Source organism: Giraffa tippelskirchi, chromosome 6, assembly GCF_054371585.1.
Source record: "Giraffa tippelskirchi isolate mGirTip1 chromosome 6, T2T-mGirTip1v1.2.pri, whole genome shotgun sequence".
NCBI lineage: Eukaryota > Metazoa > Chordata > Mammalia > Artiodactyla > Giraffidae > Giraffa > Giraffa tippelskirchi.
Window position 1 is genome coordinate 154,626,611 of NC_137280.1, and position 27,825 is coordinate 154,654,435.

The window sequence follows — 27,825 nt, forward strand, 5'->3', positions numbered from 1 at the left end:
AACCATGTGGAGTAAAGAAATACATACAATGCCACCTGTGTTATATAGGAAACTTGGAAATTATTGTGTGGTTTAGCATAATCATAAGGTATTCCAGAATGAATACAAGGCCTGAGTGTTTTATAAATTAAAGAGTTAAAGCACAGATCAAAAGTCTTGTCTAAGGGACTCAAACTTCTAATTTTTTTCTGAGGTTAACTATAAATCATCTTGTAGTATTTTAGAAGTATAAACTTCTGATTTTTTTTTTTAGGTACTATTTACTTATACTCTAGCATTGTGAGTAGATGACGACTTATGTGGTATAACGTTGAGAACTAAGCAGACACCAAAAATCCACTGGCTTCCCACAAAATAATTTTTCTAACAAGACAGCTAGAATGTATAAATTTCTACCATTCTTATTTTTTGGACAGCTGGGGTGTTGAGGTAATAGACGCCAGAAGCCCTGGCTGAAATTCCAAGAATCCTATGAAAAATATGTAATGTATAACACGTTGAGTGACTGAGGGCCATTAATGTTCATTAACCTAAATCCCCAGCATGACCTTTAGAACAATATATTTTATTAGTTTGCTTGCTTTTAGAAGCTCAACACTGCAGATTATAAAGCACTGAACAGTGCTGGTGGGGGTGGCCTATTGCAGAGCAGGTAAGATGTAGGAAAGAGCTCTGGCCATTGAGTCAGGAGCCCTGGGTTCTCTTGCAGGCTCTGGTAGGGCTTAGCTGTTTGAGTGACACGTTTATGTCATGAGAACATTGAGCTTTAGATTTGTACCCAGCTGCCTTTGGCAGGTTGTCATGACAGGGATCAGCCAGGAAACACACTCAGCTGGAGATGGGGAGGGCATGAACAAAGGGAACCTATAATGCTGAAGACAAACTTTGCACAGTTGTGCCTAGAGTAAGTCTTGAATCTGATCCTTGGAGTCAAACAGGTGAAATAGTTTGAAATTGATGTTTAAATCAAAACTATTCAATCAACAGGGCACTTGAAAAACAAATCAAATGCAAAAGATAAAAATAAACCTTGATCATCAGAATGAGTATTGCTTATCCCTTAAAGTTTTTCTTTAACTAGATAAACCTAAGCAGCATATATGTGTTCATTTTAGGGGCACTGAATTTAAAAAAAATTCAATCTGTAAGTTACAGGAATTTCACCTTTTTATTAGTGAATGTCAATGACATTGACTTGAAAAGATTTGATGACCTTCAAGACCATAGTTGTCTCCAGGGGAAACAGCAGGGCTTCATTATTATTTTATGAATTCTGCTGTGAAGTCTAGAGGACATCATTCAATTTCACCAAATTATGAAAGCAATGGCATGACAGAACAACTGATCTCTGTGTCACTCTGTAATTTAGAGGAAATCTTTTAAACAATAGGACAAAAACAAATAGTTGCAGAAAAACAGTTTAGAAATATGTATGGGAATATTACCTATTGTTCTTAGTTCTATTAAAAGTGTAATCATGGTGAGGAGCAGTTTATTGCTAAGGAAATAGAGATAATAGAAAAGAAAAGGTGTCATGTGTCAGAGTTGGTCTTTTAAAAATAAAAAACTTTTGGATTTGTACAAAACAACCAGTCTTGGTATTGGTTACTTTCTCACTGGTGTATAATGAAGGAGCCTCCAAACTTTTGGATTTTCTAGACCAATAAAATGTAAAAAGAATCCAAACAGACAAAACTGAGGAATATATTTAAGATGGCTAAACAAGAACAAAAAAACACTCCCAAGGAAAAATTCTACCACTATTATTTGATTTTTTATTTTTTACATATAACATAAAATTTGCCATTTTAACCATTTTTAAGTACACAGTTCAGTGCTATTAATTACTTTCCCACTATTGTGCAACCACCACCACCATCTATTTCCAAAATGTTTTATCACTCCAAGCAGAAAACTAATTCCTCCCTTACATTCCAAGCTCGTCGGCAGACACTCAAGTGCCAGCTCCACTATGAGTCATTTGAAAATGCTGCATAAGGGTTTAAAAATGGTTCCTTATTTTTGTGGTATTTGTTGTCACTTTGATAGGTTGAGATGTGTAAGACTAACACTTTGGAAACTGTTACTTCCCTTAGGCCAGCCAGCCTGCCCAAGGATGAGAAACCAGGCTGGATTTGTATCTTTATGCCTGTGCTTACCACAGTCTATTGAAAACAGTCATTCTGTCTGTTTAATGACAGTCTCTCTAGTGCACATCTTGTTATACTGTTCCTCCAGCATCAAAATAGTGCCTGGCCTGTGATAAGCGTCTGTGAATTAGACTAGTGCCTCCCAGAGCCTGCACTCAGCTATGGTAGTAGACATGGACCCCTGCACATGCTTTATACCATAATATAGCTCTAAGATGAAAACACTTTTATAAAAACAGCTAGATATATGTATTAAAGACACAATATTTAAAAAGAATACATGCTTTAGACATTTATCTCTCATGGTATCTTACACATTACATTTGAGTAGGATATATAATTTAGGAAAAAATTATGTTACTCATTAACCTTTAACTCTTTATAATTATAGTCAGTCCTCCATATCTGGGCATGCCTCATTTGGGATTCAGCCAGTTGGGGATAAAAACTGTTTAAAAAAAAAAATGCCAGGAAGTTCCAAAAAGCGAAATTTGAATTTGTTGTATGCCCAGCAAGTATTTACATAGCATTTACATTGTATTTATAGCTATTTGCATAATATTTACATTGTTTTAGGTATTGTAAGTTATCTAGAGGTGATGGAAAGTATAAGGGGATGATGCCTGTAGGTTAGATGCAAGTACTGCAACATTTTATATAAAGGACTTGAGCATTTGAGGATTCTGGTATCTCAGGTGAGTCCTGGAACCAATCCCCGGTGGATACTGAGGGATGATTGTATTTTGTTTCCTTCAGACCAGAATAAGCCTAATTGTTTCTGAAGTTGCTTGCTAGGAGTCAGAAGCTCCCATAATTTGGTCTTGATTCTGATGTGTCTAGTAAGATTTGCATCAGAAACTTTTACAAGGGTCCCCCCATTGTCCCCACCCCCAGCCCCCCATACACCATTTACTGCCCTTTCGGAGGGCTAATTGCTTTTAGTTTATCAGAGACAGAGCTTTAGTTTCTTCCCCAACTCTTCCTGACTGTAAGAACTCTGAGTCTCTGACTCAGCGCTTCAGGAAGGACAACCTGACAAGGCAGGAAAGAGGCCCTAAGGAAGATCATGTCTGCCCTCTGCGCTCAACGAGTTGATCTGAGTTTGAAATTCTGCTGGAATTATCCCTAGCCCGTCTTTACTTTCATCTGGAGTTCAAACACTGATCTGAAGATTTGTAAGATTATGTGTACTTCTTAACGTTTGTGTGAATTCAGAAGACATATATATATTTGCCTAAACTAAACTATACCTGAAGGAATTACTGGAAGCCCAAGAAACTAATAACATGATAGCCTGTGGGAAGATAAGGTAGCTGTGTGGGTAGGGAACTCCTGAGAGATTTTCACTGTGTATACTGTACTTTCATATTTTAAAAACTTCTGAACTGTGTGTGTGTATCACCTGCTCACACACTAAACAGAAATGTTATAAAAATACACAAAATGGTCAAGGGAATTTAATTGACAAAATAAACAAAACACTTTGCCAAGAAATACACACAAGAAGCTGGTAGCTAGAATTGTAGTATACTGTTATAATTGCAGGATTATAATTTTGTAGAAGACCTATGGCTCTGCTAATTATAATGTTATCTTTAAACAGGTCTTCAAAACATGAAAGTTTTATCTCATTTTTTTTTCCAGTCCTTCAAGATGCTGCTGACAAAGGTACTGACTGTCATCTAGTTTCGACTATAAAGGAAGAATCCAAAGCTGAAGATAAGGTAAGTGAAGGTTACTCTTTGCTGTAAAGTGATTACTGCTGTTTCTCACCCTTTGTGACCCTGCCTTTTGGTCTCACAGGCTACAAGAACATACTCGTCTCAATACCCCTCCACTCTCTGCCAGAACCTACCTGCTCTCTAACCACTGTATAGTCTTTGTCCCCTGCTAGTTCCTGTCAGTCTACAGCTGAACCAGAGTACCTAGAATTGTGTTTTCAGTTTCCTTAAATGCCATGTGACCTGTATTATCTGATGGATGTGCTGTGGAGCGTTCTCTTAGGTATTGACCACATCCATCTTCCTTCCTGTTATGGTCAGGCCACTCAGGATGGCTGTTCTCTTGCTCTCTGTATATCCCCAGTGCTGGCTTCGTCTACACCGTACTCCCACGACTGACCCTCCTACATAGCTACCCCAGGCCCCATCTAATGATTGTTTTAGCTTTAGATCAGAATGTCTCCACCATGATAGCTTATCAAAGGGGAGGTGAGAGGCATTCCCCTCTGCTGGTTTCCCTGGTAACTAATGAACCAACCTGATTTTCAGTTCAGTTCAGTCGCTCAGTCGTGTCTGACTCTTTGCGACCCCATGAATTGCAGCACGCCAGGCCTCTACTTCCCCCTATAACTGATAACCTTCCCTTACCTCTGGGAGCGAAGGCTACAGCCAGGTCCTGTCTACTCTCTGCCATACACAGTGGGGTGTTGCTCCAGGACCTTGCTTCAGACATGTAAGCTCTCTCATCCATTAAACCATTGATGACTTTGTTGCTGATTTCAGGCCCTTTCTTCAGTCTTGAGGCTGGGCAAGTGCAGGGCTTGTAAGCCTATGAGGTTCAGCCCCATACTTGCCTTAGAGCTAAAGCAGTTCTGTGATGGGTTCCCAACACCAGAATATAGTATTGTTTGGGTGATGTTGATCATGTATGTGTACCACGTTATTATCATATCCAAGTTTTATAGTGAAAAAATAACAGTAAATGCTATCACTATTTTAGAGCCTATAGGTTTTTTTTCAGAGACAGTGGAAATCCGCCCCCCAAAAAAGATAACTTAGACAAATTTTTGCCATATAAAAACTTAAGCTTCTTTGCTGGAAATGGACATCAGGAGCCTCCAATTAGCTCGAGTCGTCCATTGAACACAGTTCAAAAATCTGTATTCTGAACTGTAAATCCAAAACTGTTACTATCTTGAAAAATATTGCCTCTTTTTAATTCCTTTTTCTTCATCTGTTTTGACCAGGAAGAAGAAAAGTGTGGTAAGGGTGTTTAGCTCTGTTCTGCTGACTAAGTTCTTTGTGGGCTTTTGTCTTTTCATGTTCATTCTTGTTTCATCTGTTATCCCAGAAGCTATAGTTTATTGATTAAGCCTATGAATTATGCCTCTTACATTGTGTCACTTAACCTTTATGGCCTCAGTTTCCTCATCAGTAAAAAAGAGTTAAGTCACCTTCCTCCCAGGGTTCTCATGAAGATTAAAGGAGGTCATACACTGAGAGCTTAACCTGGTACCTGGCACCCTGAATGACCAGTAAATGTTGGCTCTTACTAACAAACGCTTATACTTGGGAGTGTGCTAGGTATGCAAACCAGCTTCTGTCTTCAACATTGTCTTCTTTCCTGTGCTCTTTCAGAAGACAATTCCTAGAAAGTACTGAGTCCCAAAAACTTGCATCTCATCAACTTACAGTGATTGTCCTAGTGGTTCTTAACAGCATAGGAGCTTAATTCACAACTACCACTTTAAAGCCTTAAAAAAAAACAAAACAAAACCTATATCTATATAATCCGACTTCTTGCCTCTTCCTCAGTTTTCTTTGGGGGTCCAGACAGTCTTCATTTGGGGGTAGGGGTGGAATGTATGCATATGTAGCTGTCACCCCCACCTTGCCCCATGAACTTCTCTTCAGAATCACTATGGCAGCCTGTAAGACAAGTTTCTCCAAGGCTCGAGATCAGATCTTTTTTCATAGTGATTTAATTTCTTCTGGAACATAGTTATAGCAATTGACTGGAACAAGACGGGAGCCGTTTTTACCTACTGCTTTGCTCAAAAGTTTTTAAGAGAAGGCTTAAATGGAGGCTGTATGATTCCTGGTGGGTTAGGAGCACAAGAATCAGCCTGCCTGAGTTTGAACATCAGTTTTACCACTTAATAGCCAAATGACCAGGAGCAAGCTAGAGACGCTCTCTCAGTTTCAGTGAGGATAACCACTTTTATATAGCGTGGTGGGGAGGACGCACTGAGAAGCTCGAGGCCATGCACATTCTATTGTGGATCACACATAGTAAGTGGTTTTAAATGTTAATATTAATTTATCAGTTTTATTGCTATTGGTAACTTCAATATAACTGGTCCCCAAACTAGAGACAGTCATGCTAGTTGTGTCAACCCAGAGTTGTTTGCATTTGTTAATAATTTTCAGAATTTAAAGTTATCCATGTTATCAATGATTTATGGATAATGAAATAGCATTTGATTTCCATTATTTGAGACAGAATAAAACCAAATTGAGTTATCACAGACATAGAGAAATTAAGAAATATGTTATAAGAAAATAAGATTGATTGCTTCATTAACAGTGAATTACAATCTTTGAAGAAACCTGCTTTCCAGGATTTTAACTGTAATACAGGCTTATTTCAAAGGGTATGGAGAAACTGAAACATTAGCATGAGTCATTCTTCTTCATTAGGCTGTAATTAACCATAGTCCCTAATTATTAGAAACATGTCTTCATGTGGGAAAGGGCACAAATCTACTTGTCTCTGCTCAGACTACTTCCATTTTGTGGTGAAACGTAAGGTCAAGTTATCCATAATTTACAGAAAGGACGCTGTTGGTTTTATACATTGCTATGGTTACTGTCTTCACTTAGTGTGAAAAACATCAGGATAATACTGTCCAGAGTCAGTTCTGGAGGCAAAAGGAAACTGTTGATTCTTTACTTCATCAATGATCATGAATTAATAGCCTATAATGTGTCAAGTATTAAGTTTAGTGCTGAAACAAAATGAAAGGTAAATGGAACACAAATGGCCAGGTGGGCAAGAGAAGTGAAGGGAGCACCACAGTCCAGAAAATAACAGGGAGTGGAAGGGACTGTACTATTGCTGGGCACACACGCTCCATGCTAAAGGGAGCGGGTATTGGTTCCCACTGATGTACAATGAGAATGCAGCCTGAAAAACAGCAGGACTTTCAACTTTTCAGCAGATGCTAGAAATGCACATTTTAAGACAAATATCTCCTATTCTATTTTTAAATACTTGCACTTCATTTAGATTTTTTAAAGCTACATGGGAAAAAAATGACCACACATTAGTGATCAGGAATTAGACTCTGAGAAGTGAATGTGTGACGTTTGTAACCTCCTTTACCCCCACCAGTTGATGCTGAGGGTTTCCAAACTTCAGACCAGGGCAATCTCCTTGTCTCTGCTTGCATTTTCTCCTTCTTCAGGTGATCTCATCTAGTCCTATGGTTATACATATTTATGTACTGGTGATCCCAAAGCTTTCTACCAGTGTACTTTTCCTTGAGCTCTGAAATAGTAAATCCAACTACTTGCTGGTTATATATTGGATGCCAAACAGATAACTTGAGTCTTCCTCTCCTGTCCAAACTTGTTCTTCTCTCAGTCTTCCTCAACTCATTTTATGCCTCGTCATCCATCCATTTGTTCAAGCCAAAAATCTAGAAGGTGTGTTTGATGTGCCCCTTCCTTTCCCTTAATCTCTTAATCTCTACATCTAATCTATTAGCAAGTGCTGCCATCTCTGTCTCCATTTTTTTTTCCCCCCAAATTGGTTCATCTCCATCCATCTCCACTGTTCCCATCCTGGTTCACACCACCATGATTTCTCATCTAAACTACCTCAAGACCCTTCTAAATGTTTCCTCACTTTTACTCTTCACCCATCATAATCCACTATCCATCTGGTCTTTTGTACATGGGAATCATAGTACATCAGCCCCTTGCTCAAAATCAAGCAGGCAAACACCACCATAACAAACAGAAGCCTCTAGAAGTGGAAGTCTCCTCACTTCAAGGATATGTTTTCAATGGTGTTTCTATTGATATTTAAAATTTATGATTCTTTAGAAATAAGATAGGACTCTTCTTTCTTTCCACCTCCTTCACCCCATCTGAACACTTTACTGGAGTAAATGCTCCCAGTTCTAACTTGCTTTGTTAATTTTGTTCTCGATGGACTATGGTCTTCCTGTGTTTTCATCCTTGATGTCCTTGTCTTGCTTGAGTGGACAGTGTTTGGAAAAGGTAGGTAAAATTCTTGTTTAACCCAGTGTTGTTTAGCATACTTCACAGCACCATCCCCAGGTTGTAAAAACACACTACTTGGAGCTTATACGTGTGGTAATTAGTCTCCAAGTAAGCACTGAAGTTAACAACCAACATGTTTAGTTAAAACAAGATTAAAATGGCTCCAATTTGTACTGTTGATTTGATAATTATTTTTGAGAATATGTGTATTTAGTGCCACTACCCCATTGGCTTTTCAGGTGGGGCAGTGGTAAAGAACTCATATGCCAAAGCAGGAGGTGTGGGTTTAATCCTTGGGTCAGGGAGATCCCCTGGAGAAGGAAATGTCAACCCATTCTAGTATTCTTGTCTTGGAAATCCCATGGACAGAGGAATCTGGCAGGCTACAGTTCATGGGGTGCCAAAGAGTTGGACGCCACTAAGCATGCGTGCATGTGCACATACCACATTGCAGCAATATAAAAGACACAAAATGTTTTTGAGTGGTTTGTATAGAACTTTTAGATTTCTTATGCTTTCAGTGACTTCATTTTGAAATCAAAATGCTAGTAATAAAGATTTCCCTCCACCAGATATTTTCACTTTGATATCTCTTAATTAAATATTTTTAACTTCTTAGCATTTTTATAGATTTTTGTATTCCAAACTACATTCTGAAAAGAGTAGTTTCCATTTTATATTCAAAATAAAGAGCCAAACAACAAAGAAATCTAAACCTATTCTTTCTTGATATCCCCTGCTATCAAGTCAGAGAAACAGGGAAAGTCAGAGAAACATAGCATGTTGAAATTACTTTAACATTAAGCCGTTAAGTTATAGGTTAGCACAAGTTGCAACCAAAGAAAAAGGCTTCTCTATTTAATTGACTTTTTCTGGGGAAAAAGAAAAAAAGCTTTGGGAAAGTTTCCAAATAATCATTGACTTCCCACATAATTTGCCAATTTCAGCCCCCAAGATGGAACAGAGAAAGCAATGACTGTTTTAGTGTGAATTTTCTGCTACCTGAAAATATTATTAAATATAGGTTTTTATACCTGGAAATATCCCAAAATACATTGTTTAAATAGATGCCTTATAAATAACACAGAATTCAGAATTTTAGGTTACTCAGTAACAAGATTAGAAATATTCTTAATATGTATTTTATGGGTTTAAAAAGTGAGTATGAATACAAAGTTTTATAGTAAGATATTTTTGTTTGGTAACTAATTATTCTTTTCTTCATATTTCCACCTCTACATAACACTTATTTTAATTGTTTCTTATCACCTTTGATGCTCTAATAATATTGTGATTAAGCTCATTGAGGAGATGGTCTGTCCTACAGAGAATAACTCAGTGTTTTGCACAAAGAAGGCCGATGTTTAACAAATGCCTAAATGAGTAAATTGTTTCAAAAGACAAACAAATGTGAAGAAGACTGAGCCATGGGCTAGCAGATGCAAAGTTGGCGTGAAAACATACATATATATTTCTGAATATAGATTAAAGGATTTATCAAAAGTATATATCAACCTACAACCAACCTATAGTTTTTGCTTAGTTGATGGCAGTTATCACAGTTAGTAGTTCTATATTCATAGTGATGTCTGCTTTTCTCTAGACCATAAACTTGATGAAGACAAAGACTGTGTGTTCTGATCACCATTCTATTCCCAATGCCTATTTGCCTATTTAGGTGCTTGCTGTTGACTGAACATTTGTCCCCTCCTCCCCCAATTCATATATATTGCAGCCTGTTTCCCAATGTGATGATATTTGTAGGTGGGGCCTTTGGAGGTGATTAGGTTATAAGGGTGGATCCCTCATGAATAGAATTAGTGCCCTTATAAAAGAGGCCCAGAATAGGTCCCTTGTCCTCTTCTGCTGGGTGAGGACACAGAAAAAAGTTGGCCATCTCTAAACTAGGAAGCCAACTTTGACCAGACACCAAATGTGCCAGCATCATAATTTTGGACTTCCCAGCCTCTAGAACTGTGAGAAATAAATTTCTATTGTTTACAAGCCACCCAGTCAATGGTATTGTGTTATATAGCGGGCTGAAGAGGAGTATATGTGTATTTGTGCAGTATTTTGCAAATATATATTTATATATGCTTGTATATACATTTTCATTCTTTTGTGTTTATTTATTATATATTTGGTGATATTCTTATTTTGATCGAATGATAAGCCTGTGTGTAATGTAGTAAGTTCTTATTAGCATATTTGATCTTACATCCTAAAGTAAACTAAGAAGAGATTTTAGAATTAGGGTGTTGCTAATTTTTATAGTTTCATGATGAAATTTCTGATATTTGTTAGCTAATAATTTCTAGATAGTATTATTAATAGTGTATGCACTTAGCTAAATGCAATTTGGAAAATGTAGTTGACATTCATGGATTTTGCATTTGTAGCTGTAAATAGTATATGATACCTCAAAAAAAAATTACAATTTAACTTTTAATAACAGACTCATAGAGTCTGAGTCCAAATGAGTTTTAAGTGAAAGAGAGAACACATATCTAGTTCTCCCATTAAACTCTGGCTCAGTAGATAGTTTATGATCATATATTATTAAAATCACTTTTGATACTTTCTGCACCGCCAGATTTTACTCTGCAGCTATTACATAAAGAACATGATAGCATTGCAGTGACCACATGTAAATCAAATATTCTTCAAAGTTTCATGCACACATTAGGAGGATTGCTGTATCCTGCCTCTGGTTGATTCTCCTGGAAGTAAGATGTTAGGTGCAGTGTGGGAGCCATAAAAGTGATCGAACAAAATTTGCTACCCAAACTCAGAATCTTCCTATTTGCTGCCTCTCATTCTACAAACTAAAAGCTTCCCTGCAATTTGCAAAGACTGACTTGAGCTTGATTAGGAAAAGTTTCTGGATTTTGGTCCTGAATTTATTCAACAAGCATATTGATCACATACTACATGCAGAGTAGTATTAACTTAGGTGACAGGGATGCATTGGACAAAGATTCCTTCCCTCGTGGAGCTGATTTATGTTCTTGTGGCAGAGATGGACACAAACAATTACATAAAAATAAGTAAAGTAGATATCCAAGACTAGAGAGAAAAGGAAAAGGAGATGAGATATAAATCAGGGTGCCAGAAGAGGGCAGAACATGGTAGGCAGAGTGAGTTCATTAAGAAGGTGAAAAATGATCCTAAATTTGAGGAAGCGAAGGGAATTAGCAAGAGAAATTGTTTCTCATCAGCCATGCAACCTGGGCCAAGCAACATTTAAGCTCTGGGTCTTGATTTCCTCATTTGTACAATGGGATATTGACTTCAACGATCTATATTAAAGTCCTTTTAAGTTCTTAAATTCTGTTAACTATGATTTACTTTATGCCAACATTACAGAATGATACAGTTAATGTATACTAGGCCCACACAACATGTCATGTGTTGCTAAATGCCATGGATGCTGCAGGATTTAAGAGGTGCTCTTTATGTTAGCAGCAAGTTAGAAGTATCTCGTTACACTCATTGATATATTTATCACATATATTCAGCACCTACTATGTGCCAGGCACTACTGTCTAGCTGGAGGGTGACAAAGCTGACAGTCTAACTAAGTTGGGATGGAAGAGTGGTTTGGGACACAAGAAGGAGGAAACAGCCACACTGAGTGGGGAGTGTCCACTTCTGCAAGGGATGCTAGATCTGCATTAATTTTTCTACTCACAAAGAGATGAACTTCTGACAATTCTTTCTTTAAAAAATCTAATTGCTTTATCTCTTGACATACGTGTTTATAAATTTCACTTATTATAACAAAGGGTGGCACAGTGGTAAAGAATCTACCTGCCAATGCAGGAGACGCAAGAGACACAGGTTCAATCCCTGGGTCAGGAAAATCCCCTGGAGTAGGAAATGGCAACCCACTCCAGTATTCTGGCCTAGAAAGTTCCAGAGAAGCCTGACGGGCTACAGTCCATAGGGTCGCAGAGTTTGACACGACTGAGCACACATTTGGGCACATTATAAAGAAGGGAACTGCTTTCATTTCCAAGATTTCCTCTTATTCTTTTAAAAAATTTAAAGGAGCTTAGTTGTGTTTACCTGATACATATGTTAGGTTTGGAAAAATTCAATTTCTACAAGGAAAGTAAAAGTGATCAGATAATATTTAATACCATTGGGGAAATCTTAAATTGTACAATTTAAAAAGGGCAAAGAAGGTTACTTATAAAATGTTTTATTTCATTAGAACTAAAGTAAGATATTGCTGCTGCTGCTGCTACTGCTGCTAAGTCGCTTCAGTCGTGTCCGACTCTGTGCGACCCCAGAGACGGCAGCCCACCAGGCTCCGCCATCCCTGGGATTCTCCAGGCAAGAATACTGGAGTGGGTTGCCATTTCCTTCTCCAGTGCATGAACAGGAAAAGTGAAAGTGAAGTCGTTCAGTCATGTCTGACTCTTAGCGACCCCATGGACTGTAGCCTACCAGGCTCCTCCGTCCATGGGATTTTCCAGGCAAGAGTACTGGAGTGGGGTGCCATTGCCTTCTCCGTAAGATATTGTTCTGCTAGCAAATGAATTTGAAAAGGAAGAGCTTTTCCCACCAGGGTTTGTGTTCCTTTTTTTTATCTAAAAAATCATTTTTCCATGACAGTAAAGAAATAATCAATGTGGCAATAACAACAATCATCTACTGGGAGCTTATTGTATGCTGGGTACTAAGCACTTTCCCATATATTATCTAATTTAATTTTCATAAAGCTTTATGGAATAAACAGTGATTATGTCCAGTTTTATAGATGAGATAACTGAGACTGAAAGAGATTAAGTGAATTGCTCAAGGTCTAAAGCCAGAAAGTTGCAGTAGGGGAAAAAATCTTAAACTGGTCATCAGAAGGCCTGCACCTGAAATACCAGAGGCAGGAGTCGCTAGATCACTGACATGGATTAGAACAGGCAGTTATGTATTCGGTATAACTATTTTGGTTAATAGCAAATGGTCATAAAATTTCTCTGCTGTCCATATAAATGTTTTCTTAAAAGTTATATTTTATAAAGTATATTCATCATCTCTGAATTTCTACTGGTAATTGAAAATCTACAAAGAATTTTTAGACCAGATCTAAATATTTTAAAAATTCTGCTTTTCTTCCTAACGAACTCAAGTTTCAAAGGATTTAGATATTGTTTGACTGGGCACATCATGAAATGAGGAATATAATCCATTAGTTGAGATATTTATAGAGACAATATTAACAGCAGCTATCTCTTTCTGTAGAAGTATTCGAGGAAATTACTATCCCCACATTGCCAACAGTATATGATATGTAAGTGAATAAATTGATTACAGATTTTTAGCAGACTCCATGGACAAGTGTAGTTTGCCTTCTCATGTAATCAAATTGATTCAATAAAAAATTAAAGGAAGTGAGTTAGCACAAGTGCAGTTTTAGCTAAAACTATGCCTTTCCCCATGGAAAGCTGGCACAATTTCCTTTTTCATCACCAAAAAAATGCTTTTCAATAGAAACTCTTTGTATAGGAATCTATACCTGCCATTTTTCCCCCCTGGTATTCTGACTTTCTTTAAAAACTAGATTAAAAATTTTTTTGCATACATATCTATAGAATTTCCCATAGCCAGATAGGGAAAAAACCCTCAGAAAAAATAATTGGGTAACTCATGCATAAGAGTTAAGAACATGTTAACAAAGTGTTCAGCATCTTTATCAAGGCAGCCAAGACGAATTTGAGGGTGATGTGCCTGGGGAATTAAGAGTGCAAAAATTTTAAAAATTAATGGAAAATGAGAGACAGAAAAGGTGTTTTTGCAGTAAAATGAATATTGAATAATTTTTTATTACTAGAGAAGCTTTTACTGCTTATCAGTATGATTCAGGACTTTGAGATTCAGATTACTAATTTAATGACTTGATTGCAAAATTCTTACAAAATTTTATGAAAGTTTCAGCTCCCTTAAATTCCTCTCGGCCATGTCTGATAAATAAAAGTTTTAAATGTGACAGAATAATTCAGTATTTCAAGTGAGTAATGAAAGATGTCTGCTTTAATGATTACCTGCTGTGCTATGAGCTTATTTTTGTGTTATAAAAGATGCCTGAAATTATGGCAGATATTTGGAAGTGTTTCTCTGAAGGGCCAGAACATGAAAGTTCAATCTGAATGCTATAATAAAGAAAAAAAGAAAAATTTTTATTGGATAGAAACTAATGAGAACAAATAACTGGAGCAATTTTAAAATAAATTTCAGCTATGGACATAGCATGACAACATCGACCCAAATCATATTTCAGTATTAACTTCCACGAGCAAAATGTAGACCTTGTAGTTTCATTACTTGAAAGCTCAGAGCAACTTTCTAAGAACATTAATTTACAATTAAAATGAAATGGACTAGCAAGTCATTTTTGAAAAAATTGGATAGCGTAGGCAAATAATCTGGATAATTTTGATACCTTGTGTCAGCAATTCTTTTGCACTAAATTTCAATAGAGTATATGGGGATGGAAAGACTGGAGCAACAGAAGTTTTTCTTGATGAGAAAACTTGAGTCTGACTTATAGGCTTCTTTCAGGAATAACTTTTAAAGTGCTAATATACTTTAAAATATCTTTATACTCTGCATGAAATTTAGACTTAACGATTTATACATAGTTAATAATATAACAGGTATCTAGTCTAGTAATAACTTAAAACCATTGCTAAAGTTTATTCTCCATGAGATTTAAAACTGTTGTTAACAATTACTAGGTATTACTGTCTGGCTGAATTGACTTTGACTTGACATTAAAAGGATATTATCCTTCATCAGAAATCTCTATGTGTAAATGTCTTAAGTCTCTGGGAAACAGCCTTGATTATTCTTTTATACAGTAAAGAAAATAGCTGAGTCAGCAGCTTGCATAGTGAAATTTGTGATTATATAATTCCTTTTTATGGTCCAATAGTGAAAAATGTAAAGCTGTTAGAAACAAGGAGGTTTGAAAGAGAAATGTCTAAAATAGCTAGACATTGTTAAATTCAGAGTTCTATTTGGGTAGCCATAATACATACAGAAAAATACTTCTAGCCAGATCTACACTATCATTTGACCTTCACAAGTCATACTTTTCAACAGTGGATGCAATTTTCTGAGACTGAACTTTTGACCTTGAAGATATTGAGTTATAGCAAACTTATAATGTTTCTGGTCCCCAAACTGAGTTCATCTAAAATTCTTATTATCATATGTTTAAACTGTTAAATTTGTAATTCTTATTTTAAATATTCGGCATACAAGGGCAAAGAGAGAAGCTCCAGCTCCTTTGGAACTATCTTTTTCTTATTGCATAAGTCTCTTAGCTTTCTTAATGCGGGATGTCCCTCATCTGAAGCTGGGGCTGAGGAAATAGCTGCATTGTACTGCAGCCTCAAATCTTGCTACAGCTCCCAGGCTTAGGATTCAGCTGAGTTGGAAAGAAACGTGCAGGGAAAGCATTGCTCTGTGGAAACTAAAGCTTTACCGAAGGAGATTTTTAACAGGGTAAGTTCTTTTTCCTGAAACTTAGCTTGTCTGACTCATTTTCATGTTGTTCTTCTTGATGACTCTAACAGAATGACCTTATGTGTAAGTTTTACTTCCTTATTTCTCCCTGCTTTTGCCCTGTCTTTAAATAAACTTTCTACCCTGCATTCTACTTAGAAGATAGCAACTGAAAAGCCTTGAACAATTGCATCAACTCCCTGCAGTTGGATATTCTTAAGCCAATCCACTTTAATTGTCCCTGATTCTTAGCTCTACTGTAACGCAATAGCATTCAAAAGCCAGGGAGCATGTTCACCAATTAGCAGAAAGGAATAGAAAAACTCAGTGCAGCAGAACTAAAATTGAGAAGCACTAACATAAATGTTAAGAAATCACATAACATTTCTAAGTAACTTGAAATGGATTTAACTTTCATAAGAGAAGCTGCGTTTTCTTACCTTGGATTTGAATAACTCTGTCATGATCTACAGTAGAGTTGTCTGAATGATGATCAGCCCAGCAGACTGAAATCAGCACCAGAAGAAGTAGACTCTTCATCTTTGTAGCCCAAATAATCTTCTTCACTGTGAGAGCATCACATACAAAGAGGCTTGTGAGATTTGGAACCCTTTGGAGTGTTGCACTGCACAACTTTTACTGCCTTATCATCCTAGAATGGGTCTGTAAAAATATTTAACCCAATCTGCTCAGAAAGTTACTGTAGCTCTCTTTGGGAGCTGAAGACTGCAGCTTTGAACAATTCCAGTTTCCCTTATGTAGCCAGAGTCCAAACAGTGTTTAACTCTATCTTTACAGAGTTGTAAATCTAGAAATTTATTTAGAACAGTATAGTTTTGATATAGAGAGTTATAGCAAGTTAAAAGAGATATGACAAAGATATAAACAGACTTAAAACATTTAAACCTCTGAATTTGAAGTACAAGTTAATAAAACAATTTGATATAGCTACATGTGAATATTTATCAACCAGTTTAATTTGTAACTGAATATTAAGCCAGGGCAAATAAAGAATATTTGCATGAAACTTGACATCATCATTCATTTTACATATGGCTTTCTAAGCAGGTTAGATTTGCTTGTTCTAAAAAGAAAAGAGGACACACACACACAAAAATGCCTGATTAAATAGAAGCAGCAGATTTGTTACAGACTCACCATCTTAAACACTGCCTGGGTCTATGGTGAATAATTGAAAATTAGAGACAAACGAGGTTAGAATTGTGCATGCTATTACTGCAGTCATCCTGATTGATTTTTCATTCATTTCTACCTGAAATGCTGGCGCATCAACTTGGAGTGCCAGGTAGGGTCTCTGCAGTCAGCAGAGCCTTGGCTGTAGGGAACATCCCTGCCAACCTCGCAGGGCAATTAGGCAAATGAAGAGCTGAAATAGACAGCCAGGCACAGCTCTGGTCCTGAATGACAGCGGCAGAGCCATTGCCTGGCTATCCTCATTCAAGACCAATTTGATAAAAAGGGACACAATCCCCCCCAAATTTTGTCGTTGTAAGGACCAAAAAGTGATTCCAGATGATACACACCCGATGACCTTTGCAAGAATTTCAGTGTAGCTCCTCTGTTTTAATGTGGAAGCTGAGGCAGATATTAAGAAGGGCTTTCTTTTTCTCTCATGCACACAGCAGCCTTAACAATACTTGGCTATTTTTAAAACTGAAATTGCACAGTACTGGCTTCTCACACTAATTTGTTTTTTCCAGGAAAGCCTGACTCCCTGGAATACTTATTAAAGAGCTCCGAGTCTGTTCCTGGAGGTCTTTGCAGGCCAGCCTCTTCTCCAGAGCCTAATGCCCTAATCACAGACGTCTCCCAGGTCCCTCTAGAGACCTCAGTACCTGTTTCCTCCTCTCAAAATCATTGTGATGCTCTGACTTCAGTCTCTAGTGTTTGCTTTAACCCTTTTTATTATGTCACAGAAAGAAGACAGTGGATGAGCAAATTGAGAAACTTACTTTCCCAAGAAACTAAAATGTCACCTTCAAAATTCTATCTGATTTGCTGATTTTATTTTCAGAAGTTTACTGAGGTTTTCTGGGAAATGATTTTTTTTGAAGCTACTGACTTTTGCCTATATGAATACTGTTAACAAATATCACCTGTTTTCAGTCCAGAATAATGCTTTGGGTGAAAATATATAATAAAGGTGACCTTCTGGAATTTGGAATATAATTGGCACAATTACAGACACACACATAAGATAGTGGGCCAGCCGATACACGAGGTGTCCTGTGCTCTCTTGCTTGACGTGGGCATCAGAGGAGAGGGGGAGTTGTGGAAGAGAGGGGATGAGAAAAATATACAAGTGAGTGTTAAAAAAAGACATTCAAAGAAGGGTCAAGATGAGCCGAAGCAGAGAATTTGCTATATTATCTTGCACATTAAATCGAACATCTACAGTATAACTTGTAGAGAGTTGTATACTCTCCTCTCAAAACACATACATACACACACACACACATACACAGTTATGCATCCTACCATAGAAGTCATCCTGATTTGTACTCAATTTTCCCAAGATTTATTACACACAAATTTATCTCCTTTAATTCCATATCATAGTATTAAAATTATATCACTAAGAATTCATTCCACTGTGTTATGATATTAACTATCCAATGACCCAATTTTAAAATGCAAACATCCTCGGGGAAGGGTGGGAGAGACAGTGCTGGGGATAAATAATAATAATAACAGCAGTTCCTTTTCATTGAATGTCTGTTATCTGCCAAGTGCTCTGCTAAGCACTGTGCATATACTGGCACATGAAGTCCTTACAATAATACTGTGAAACACAAGCTTCTATTTTTCCTGACACAGTCACCTTGCTGGAGGTCACATATCTAAGAAAGCAGCAATATTTGTGTTTGCTTCAGGCAAAAGCAGCACCTACTTTGAATTGCACTTATTGTTCTGAAAGAGAAATCTACTTATTTGTTTCATTACCTTTTTTGTTTAGGCTCTTTTACTTGAACCTACTATGCTCTTAAATCTTTGACTTGTGTTATATGTGAATATAAAACTTTTCCCCCAAGAAGTACGAGGGGTCAGATGGCACTTGTCTTAACCTACTTCTGCCCTGCCTCATTTACAATACCATGATGGTGTCATGAGCACTGCCACGGCAGCTCACATGTGGGTACACAGATGTGTGGGTACACAAATGTGTGTTCATACACACACACCATCTTTAATTAAAATCTGTGAGGACATTTCACATCTTCAGTGATTTGTGATTAGAATAAATGCATATATCAGTGAACACTTGCAAGTATCCCACACTGGCATTAATGCAGTCCAGGCAGGAGAAAGTGGAAATGACCTTTGTTACTCTGTTGGTATAATGGCTGTCTTACCAAAAGACGTGAAAATAGATAAGCAAGCTTTAGGGACACAATCTTCAGATGTCTAAGCAGACTGCAGGTACACATGAGGCATTGCACACTACACTAGGTTCGTGAGGACGAGGGCTCTGCCAGCTATCTATGTGCTGATCCTCAAAGGAGACCTGCTTGTTTGCGTTTGTAATGATGTCTTCTCCGAATGTCTAGATATTTTTGGTTAAAATTTTTCAGTTTTTTATAGGAGCAAAATTTAGAAAATTTGGGGGCTTTTATACAACCAGTTATTGTTGGCCTTGAATTAGCATTCTTAGTTCACTTGCAACTCACACACTGATGGTCTCCTTTTACAGGCTACTGAACTTTGGAACCATGATGCTGCAGCCAGTTTCAAGATGAGTTCATATGGAAATGTCTGTGTTCACAGTCACAGACATCATAGGACTGTAATTTTACAGTTCTGCTTTGGTGAAAATTGAGCTACTATTTAGAAGCAAGATACCTACCCAACTTAAAAGTCTCACAGTTTGATAGACACAGAGAAAGTAATACTAACAGTCTAGTACCAAAGTGGCCAATTGCTATTTCTTAAATACCTACTATGCTAAAATTATTATTTAATTAGACAATGGAGAAATAAAACCAAATGGAAAGCATGTATGCTATTTTCTGTGTCTTGAGAGGTAATGCCACATATTCCCTGAACTACTATTATTGTGGGCCCTCTGTATCTGTGGGTTCTGCATCCTCAGATTCAACCAATCTCAGGACAAATATATTTGGGAAAAAAAGTCCAGAAAGTACTGAAAAGCAGAACTTTAATTTCAACTATTTTTGTAGCTTTTACATTGTATTAGGTATTATAAGTAATCTCGAGATTTAGAATTAGGGGAGGATGTGCCTAGATTATATGTAAATACTACTCCATTTTATATAGAGACTTGAACATCAGTCAGTTTTGGTATCCACAGGACATCCTGGAACCAGTTCTCACGAGGACACCTAGGGATGACTGTACATGCTAGGTACTGTCCTTGAAGCTTCACCCATTTAGTTGTTATATTTCAGAACAACCAAATTGAAGTCAATCTGTTTGTATACACATTTCGCAGTTCTGAAAATGAGTCAGTGTGGCAAATTCCCCATCATGTCAAGTGAGAAGCGGGGGATCTGGGCAGTCTGATGTGACCCCAGAGCCCGCACAATCCACCACCATCACTGGGGGAGTCCTGGTACCCTGAGGAATGCCAGCAGCTCTCACAACTCTTTCAAGGCTTCATATAAGCTGGAGTGCTTCTCCCCAGCCTTCTCTCACTGGGTTGTAGGCATAGCACTGATCACAGCCCTGTTGGCACAAGACATGTGCATGTCCAAAGCTGGAATGCTTTTCTCACTCCATGCCCAGCACCGAGAACTATACTTTGCGCCAAGAAGAAGGGTGAATTTAAAACTGGACCCGGGAAAAAGACTTACCAAGACTAAAGGGGCTATGTTGTTTATAAAGATCACATGTGTTATTATGTACAGAAGGCTGAAGAGTTGGTTTGTTCCTCCATTGAGGGCATAGTGAAACTGACTAGGTTTCAGTTTAGCACTTGAAATTTAGTTTACAAATTATGAGAATCAATACAAAGGTTGCTAGAAACTGAACAAACCATAGAATCTGATTGGACAGAACTATTCTACAATAGACTGAATCTCCTCCTCCTTGCTATCAAGTCTGATCTAGTTAGAGGTGGGTTCATGGTCAGCGGTGCAGTGAAATGAAAAAAAGAAAAGACGGGAGTGCAAAAGTATACTTTTTCATTAGGTTAAATTAATTCAACTTTTAAAAATTGCTCTTTTTCTGAAGTAATTTTTTTGTTATTATTTTTACTGTTCGAATGGCCTTTATTTCACGGAATTACAACTTTTAGGTTTTTTTAAGATCATATTTTATTCTTATTTAGCAATATATTTTTAATGACATCCTTACACTATCTCATCATTTGTTTTATTGTTTTTGATTGGCTTTGTCTTCTGTTTTGACTCTGCAGGTATGTAAAATTCAGAAGTCAGACCACTGACCCAAATGATGGCTAAAGAACTCAGACTATTGATGCATTTGAATTGTTCAGTGTGTGGAGGAACCTCTGGGCTGTTACCTAAGCCTCAGGATTTATAGCACACAATGGAGCAGAATGCAGAAGTGCTTGGAATATACCCAATGCTCAAAAGAGAAGTCATTACTGAAAAAAAAAAAATCAAAAAACTTTGTTCAATTATACAACAAAAATTCCCCTCAGGGAGTGAGTCTGTATAAACTCCAAGTGAACACAGCATCCGCTCTATCATCTTGCATTGTTCTATGAAAGTGCAAATTACTAAAGAAGCAGAAAAGAATTTATGATGCCCTGAATTAGATGTCCAGCCACAGACATCATGATGACCTCCTACTCGAGCCATCATCAGTGTGCTGACATGATTCATTGGTAACCTGAGAAGGTGGGGAAGGTCCTAGGTCAGGAGGAAGGAACTTTTTCTGCCTTCTCAGGTTGTTCCCCCAGTGGCTCAGTGGTAAAGAATCTGCCTGCCAAGCAGGAGATGTGGGTTTGATCCTTGGGTCGGGAAGATCCCTGGAGAAGGAAATGGCAACCCACTCCAGTATTCTTGCCTAGGAAATCCCATGGACAGAGGAGCCTGGCAGGCTATAGTCCATGGGGTCACAAAAGAGGTGGACATAACTTTAGCAACTGAACAACAGGAGGAGGAAGGAAACGTGAATTCTACAAGAAGCCTCATAATCAATACATCGTGTCTCAATTTTTTCACCTATAAAATAGTAATGTTTTGTTTCCTAAGGTGGAAAGTTTTTGAAAAAGTATAAAAACTATGCAACTTGTATTGTTATCAATACAAGTTCACCTCAGACCTGATCAATTTTTATGGCGAAATGTAAGAAAAATAACAAACCAAAGATAGCTCCTTCTCAAAGGCTGGTGAGTTCTAAAAAGTTCATTATATCTTATATGTGGAATCTAAAAAAAAAAAAAAATGATACAAATGAGCTTATATACAAAAGAGAAATAGACCCACAGACATAGAAAACAAACTTATGGTTACCAAAGGGAAAGGGGAATGGAGGAATAAATTAGGAATTTGGGATTAACATGTACACACTAGTATATATACAATAGGTAACCATCAAGGGCCTTCTGTGTAGCACAGAAAACAATACTTATATACACAGAGAATTGTACTGTAATAACTTATAAAGGAAAAGAATCAGAATTATATATATATATATATATATATATATATATATATATATATATAACTCCGAATCACTTTGCTGGACACAACAGTGTAAATGAACTATACTTTAATTAAAAAACAAAGGTCACTATTTGGAATGAGCACAGAAATGAAAACACAGCAGAGGGCAGGAGCAACAGGAAGCCCATTAAAAAAGCAAATTCCCAGGGCCCTACACCAGATCTTCTGAATCAGAAATGAGGATGAGGCCCACCCGCAGTGCTTGACAAGCCCTTTCCCCTCCCCCAGGTGAATCTGACACAGGCTCAGTTGGAGGACCACGTGCCTAAGCCTTTAATACCAAGCATTCTTCATCTGGTGGTTCAGGGAGCCAAGGTCAAGTTATCACGCCAAGGACAAGGAAGCAACAGACTGACCATGTCCAGACTATGAGGTCACCATGATGTCTGGTAATGTTAAAGGTTTAGACTAATTGAACTTAGGGGGTCTTCACAATTCTCCAAATAAGCTGCATTTAAAATTTTGTGAGTTTTTTTTTTCCTTCCTCCTCCATACTTTGAAATCAGCCTATTTAATTCCTATTTTGGAGAAGGCAATGGCACCCCACTCCAGTACTCTTGCCTGGAAAATCCCATGGATGGAGGAGCCTGGTAGGCTACAGTCCATGGGGTCGCTAAGAGTCGGACACGACTGAGCGACTTCACTTTCACTCTTCCCTTTCATGCATTGATGAAGGAAATGGCAACCCACTCCAGTGTTCTTGCCTGGAGAATCCCAGGGACGGTGGAGTCTGATGGGCTGCCGTCTATGGGGTCGCACAGAGTCGGACACGACTGAAGCGACTTAGCAGCGGCAGCAGCAGCAGCAATTCCTATTTTCCCCTAAATTTTTCATTTCAAAGATGCTTTTATCTTTTCTCATTTTGCTTTTCTGCTGCTTTTTCTCTATTTGTTACCATGCACTGTATCTTCATTTTTTTCCTCTTTTCCATATATTTATTATATTTATTACATTACTTGGTAATTGATGTGATCATATGATTTATCATCCAAACTGGGACACAGGGTGAACAGAAAAACTGTAACTATATGGGAAAACAGAACCATGTAAATTGGGTCTATCCTAGGGAGAAGGGCACATGTTATGAGTATAATGGAGGAAAGGCACACTTTAGTTTTGTTCTTTGATCTGCCACTTTCTAGTTGTGTGACTCTAAGCCAAGTCATTCAACTGCTTCAGGGTCAAATATTTTATCCATCACTTGGAATAGTTGATGACAAATATCAAAGTCTTCCACATGTTCATTGTTCTTATTGGTATTTAACTTTTTTTTGCCAGAGATAGCAGGCCCTCCATTCTACTCACTTTGCATTTTAGGACTGTTCTCCTCAGCAAACAAATTCATGGATTTTTAAATGGATGACATCAATAATGCTTGTTTAAGTAGCATTTTGAATCACTTACTGCTTTTTGGCTCAGTGTTCTTTGCCCGCTCTTTCTTAGAGAATTTGGGACAAATTCAGCAACTCTTCACTTAATCAAAGCACATTAGCTCCAGCTGCTTGTTGACCCATCTGAACCTACTTAAGGTAATTCTTGAGGAGGTTAGACTTCTCCAAAACCAGCTTTATGAAAGGATCCCACAGTGCTTTTGTTTGGGATTGCTTTTCTAAAACAAACATAAAAGCACAGATTATATTCGGTATTTATAGTGTCAAGTCCTTCAGTCTCTAGGGAGTAAGGGAGAAAGCAATGCATATACATATTAATTAGCACAGTGACTTATTTGGACTTCTTTCTGAATAACTAATACTGGCATTGCTGAACAAATAAGTGAATGATGCATATACAGCAAGATTCTGACAAGTCCAGGTTATAACTATGTGAAACCCTAACAGAGTGATGCTAGGGAACATTGCTAGTAATGAAATGCTGGGAACATTCCATTCAATGTTTATTTACACACAGTATCTTTGATTGGAATTGTATTGGAGAGTGGGTAGTATAAACTGTGCTTTTCCAATCTTATGAGATAATGCCAATGGACAGGTAGATATCAAAATCCACTCATATGACAAGAAAGAAAAAAAACAAACAGAAGTTGTTACTATAGCAAGGCCTGTGCATTTACAATGGCAGTCAGTAAAACTCTCTTCCCAGCTCACTGCAAGGAAATTCCAGACTTGCTCTCAATATACTCCAGTATTCTAGTCTGAACACTAGTGGATAATTCACAGGCTGCTGGAGAAAAAAATAGTATGAGAGATGGATAGTCTTAGGATACCAAAGCCCTGGAGTGTTATGGACATTGCCTCAGTAGCTTGGGCAGGTTGTGTGAGCTTTCTCTATGTACCTTCTGCAGGGTTCTCACATCTACTCAAAAGCCTTTTAGTTACATGAGATTTCTAGGTTTTCAGAGTGGGGGCATGTCTTCTATAATTAATAGTCTGTTTCTTAACCAGAGAGTTGTTAGTAGAGGAAGTCAATAAATATATGCTTAGCAATACATTTTGATGATAGTTGTGAGACTAAAAGACAATAAATCTTTTGTCTTCCTTTCTGTTTACTTTGGGGAATTTATCCTACTTTTGTTGCCCTAAAAAATTATTTTACCATAGGACATTAAAAATTAGACTATAACTAGTATGAATATTACATTGTTATGCAATTAAAATGCATCATTCATAGAATGTAGAAAACATTCATTTTCTATCATTAAAGAAAATTTTCAAAAATCAAAATACCTCATGAGCAATTCTTAAAAGATGATTAAATTTGTTGGTATATAAATTAGCAGTGCTATCATTTCACAAGCTCACTGATAACTTCTTTTCTATTTTGATTGCTATCAGGGTGTATTGGCATTATAATCATGCTCAAATTATGGGAATAATGTCTACATGCTAGAGGTTATTTTGATTAAAATTAAAATTTCACTAAAATTTTGTTTCTGCCCTAGAATAATTTCCTCAAAAACCACAACAAGAAAAATGTGTATAGATGTTAGCATTGTTCTGAAAAATTTCTTTACTTTAAAGAATATAACTTGATAGGCATACTTGTACAGGAAACACATCATTTTATAGATTCATTCTTCCTTGAGTGATGATCAAAATTCTCAGCACAAATAACAAGCATTACACTGACTAATATAAAGTTAGACCTTAAAAATATTTTTCTTAATGTAGAAAATCAAATGACTTGCTGCCATTATCAGTAATACTGAACGATTTTTGAATACTGACAAGGAATTTGGCACTAAATTAAGAGCTCTACAAAGGTAGACGTATTCCCTAGTGAATTGCAATTCAAATAGGACTTGAACACAGGCATTTTAAAGAGCCTGGAAGGCCCGTTTTAGCCAAGGATAGTTATAGTTTTAGTAAGCAGTTTTTTCTGAAGCATTGTAAAAGAATGAATATATATATACATATATGAAGACTATTAAGAGTTTAGATTGCTATCTCATTGTTTCCTAACAAACATATAACATCCAAAAACAGACAAAAGTGAATAAAGTACAACAATTTCCATTTTTTACTACTTGTTTACATCATTTTAAAGCCATGGAAAATAACACTTCATATTTTAATGGGGAAATATGAATAAAATCACAAGTGTTAGGACTACTTTTAAATGTAGGTTACATAAAAATGAGTTAAACTCCAGCTTATATTCATGCAACTAAATAAATGCAAACCTCTTGGCTACAGACTTGATAATTTGAAAAAAAATGTTTTAATTTAAACTAGAAGTAGAGTCTATATGGATAGAAAACTGATCATAACATCAGTTTGAAATAAACTGCTTTTGAAAGTATTTCTAATTAAACTTGCAAAACAGTGTTTTAAGACTATTTAATTTAAAATTTTAGCATTTCTTATAAAATTCAAATTTGCAACAGCTGTCAGTAAAACATCATATTAAAACTGAATCTAAAAATACAACTGCAAATCATCTACAGGACAGCTTTTGTGGATCACAGATGTGCCAGTAACAGGTTTTCAACATAATGCAAAATCCAACTCTAAGCTCCCACTGCATCCCACATGGAATTCTAAACTAGTTAACAACAAGAATCGGGCAACTCACATATATTTTAAACGATGATCAAACTCTGAGAAGGTGTAGAAAGATTTTAAATATATGTCAATCCTGACTTTTTACTAAGCACACTGAAGAGTTTTATGATCAATGTTTTCCTGAGGTATCTGATCATACTAAGTCATGATAAAAGCAAAAATAAATCCATTCATGATCTTTAGCAGCAGAAGCTTCTCTCCTCTCCGCTTGATGCAGTCCCCACCTCTTTTGGCTGCAACTTTTAAGATATCTTCCAAGAACCCAAAGCAGGTTTACTATTGGTCCACATTCTACGTCAAAGCATGATCTCATCAGAATTCAGTTCATTGGCCTAGGGATAACAAAGGCTGTTCCAGTCCAAAAGGCTGTGTCTACACAGAAAAAAAAGGGAGAATCCAGTATTCTCCAATTAACTTGGCAAATATCGACAACTAAGCTCATTAAATCAAGTTTCCAAATTGGTTTTGTGATACAAGACACAACCCAAGAATACATCTTAATAGATTTTTTAAAGTTATAGTGATCTTTGAATGTTTTTTAAGCTTTTAAAACTAAGTAATCCTCTCTTATATCTTCTTGAGCTGAGGAATTTGTTTCTTCTGAAAACAACCAAAATCATTTAATCAACCTTTATAGCACTGAAACTTAGTTAGAACTGACTATCTAGACTCTAAAATATCTACATAATTTATAACTTTGGTAAAGAATGCCATTTAAGACTTTTATGTTATGTAAGTATTAGGCTTGCCATTGTCTTTGAAGTAATTAATCAGCTAGGAGTATAATGTACAAAAATACGGGCAGTATTATCACAAGAAGTACAGACAGTGGGTACACATAAACCTCAAAGGTTTTTCGATGACCTAAATACCATTAAATTACACCCCCACCCCTCCACAGACTTTCCCTTTCAGTCTGCTTCCAAATTCCCACCATTAGAGTTGCCAGTTCGAAGTTCCCCTAGATCTTTTCTATTTCGAACTTGAACATGTTTTTTTTAAGATGATATGGACAGCTTCATGTCCATGCTAGTAATGAGAGCAGCATAAAAGTGACAGAGTTCCCGGATGAGTACTGTTAAAGTGAAGGAATAAATGGCCAATCATGAAAAATTACATAAAGATCAGAATTCTCATCAATGCCAGGTAAATGACAGTTGTGTACTATTTGGGTACTAAGGCAGAGTGGTAAAGAATCCACCTGCCAATGCAGGAGAATCAGGAGATGCAGGTTGGATCCCTAGGTTGGGAAGATCCCCTGCAGTAGGAAATGGCAACCTACTCCAGTATTCTTGCCTGGTAAATTCCATGATCAGAGGAGCCTGACGGGCTAAGTCCATGGGGTCATAAAGAGTCGGACATGACTGAGTGGCTGAGCACAATGACCTTTGACTAGTCAGTTTCACCTTGCTAACTTCAGGAACTAGGCAGAAATCTCTCTATCTCGGTGATAAAATAT

The 27,825-nt window shown here is 37.0% G+C and overlaps 1 protein-coding gene across 2 annotated transcripts in view; it reads right to left on the reverse strand.

The window, feature by feature from the left end:
- Positions 1-27,825, reverse strand: part of HAPLN1 (hyaluronan and proteoglycan link protein 1) — an 89,818-nt gene that overhangs the window by 16,922 nt on the left and 45,071 nt on the right. Inside the window, exons 1-2 of one of the 2 annotated variants that reach the window (XM_081503918.1) lie at positions 17,215-17,528; positions 16,111-16,236 (exon numbers count right to left, since the gene is read on the reverse strand). In XM_081503918.1, the coding sequence (XP_081360044.1) occupies positions 16,111-16,210 (100 nt within the window). In that variant the 5' untranslated portion in view covers positions 16,211-16,236; positions 17,215-17,528. Of the gene's footprint in view, positions 1-16,110; positions 16,237-17,214; positions 17,529-27,825 lie in introns of those variants that run through there. The other variant, XM_081503916.1, reaches the window with a different exon arrangement.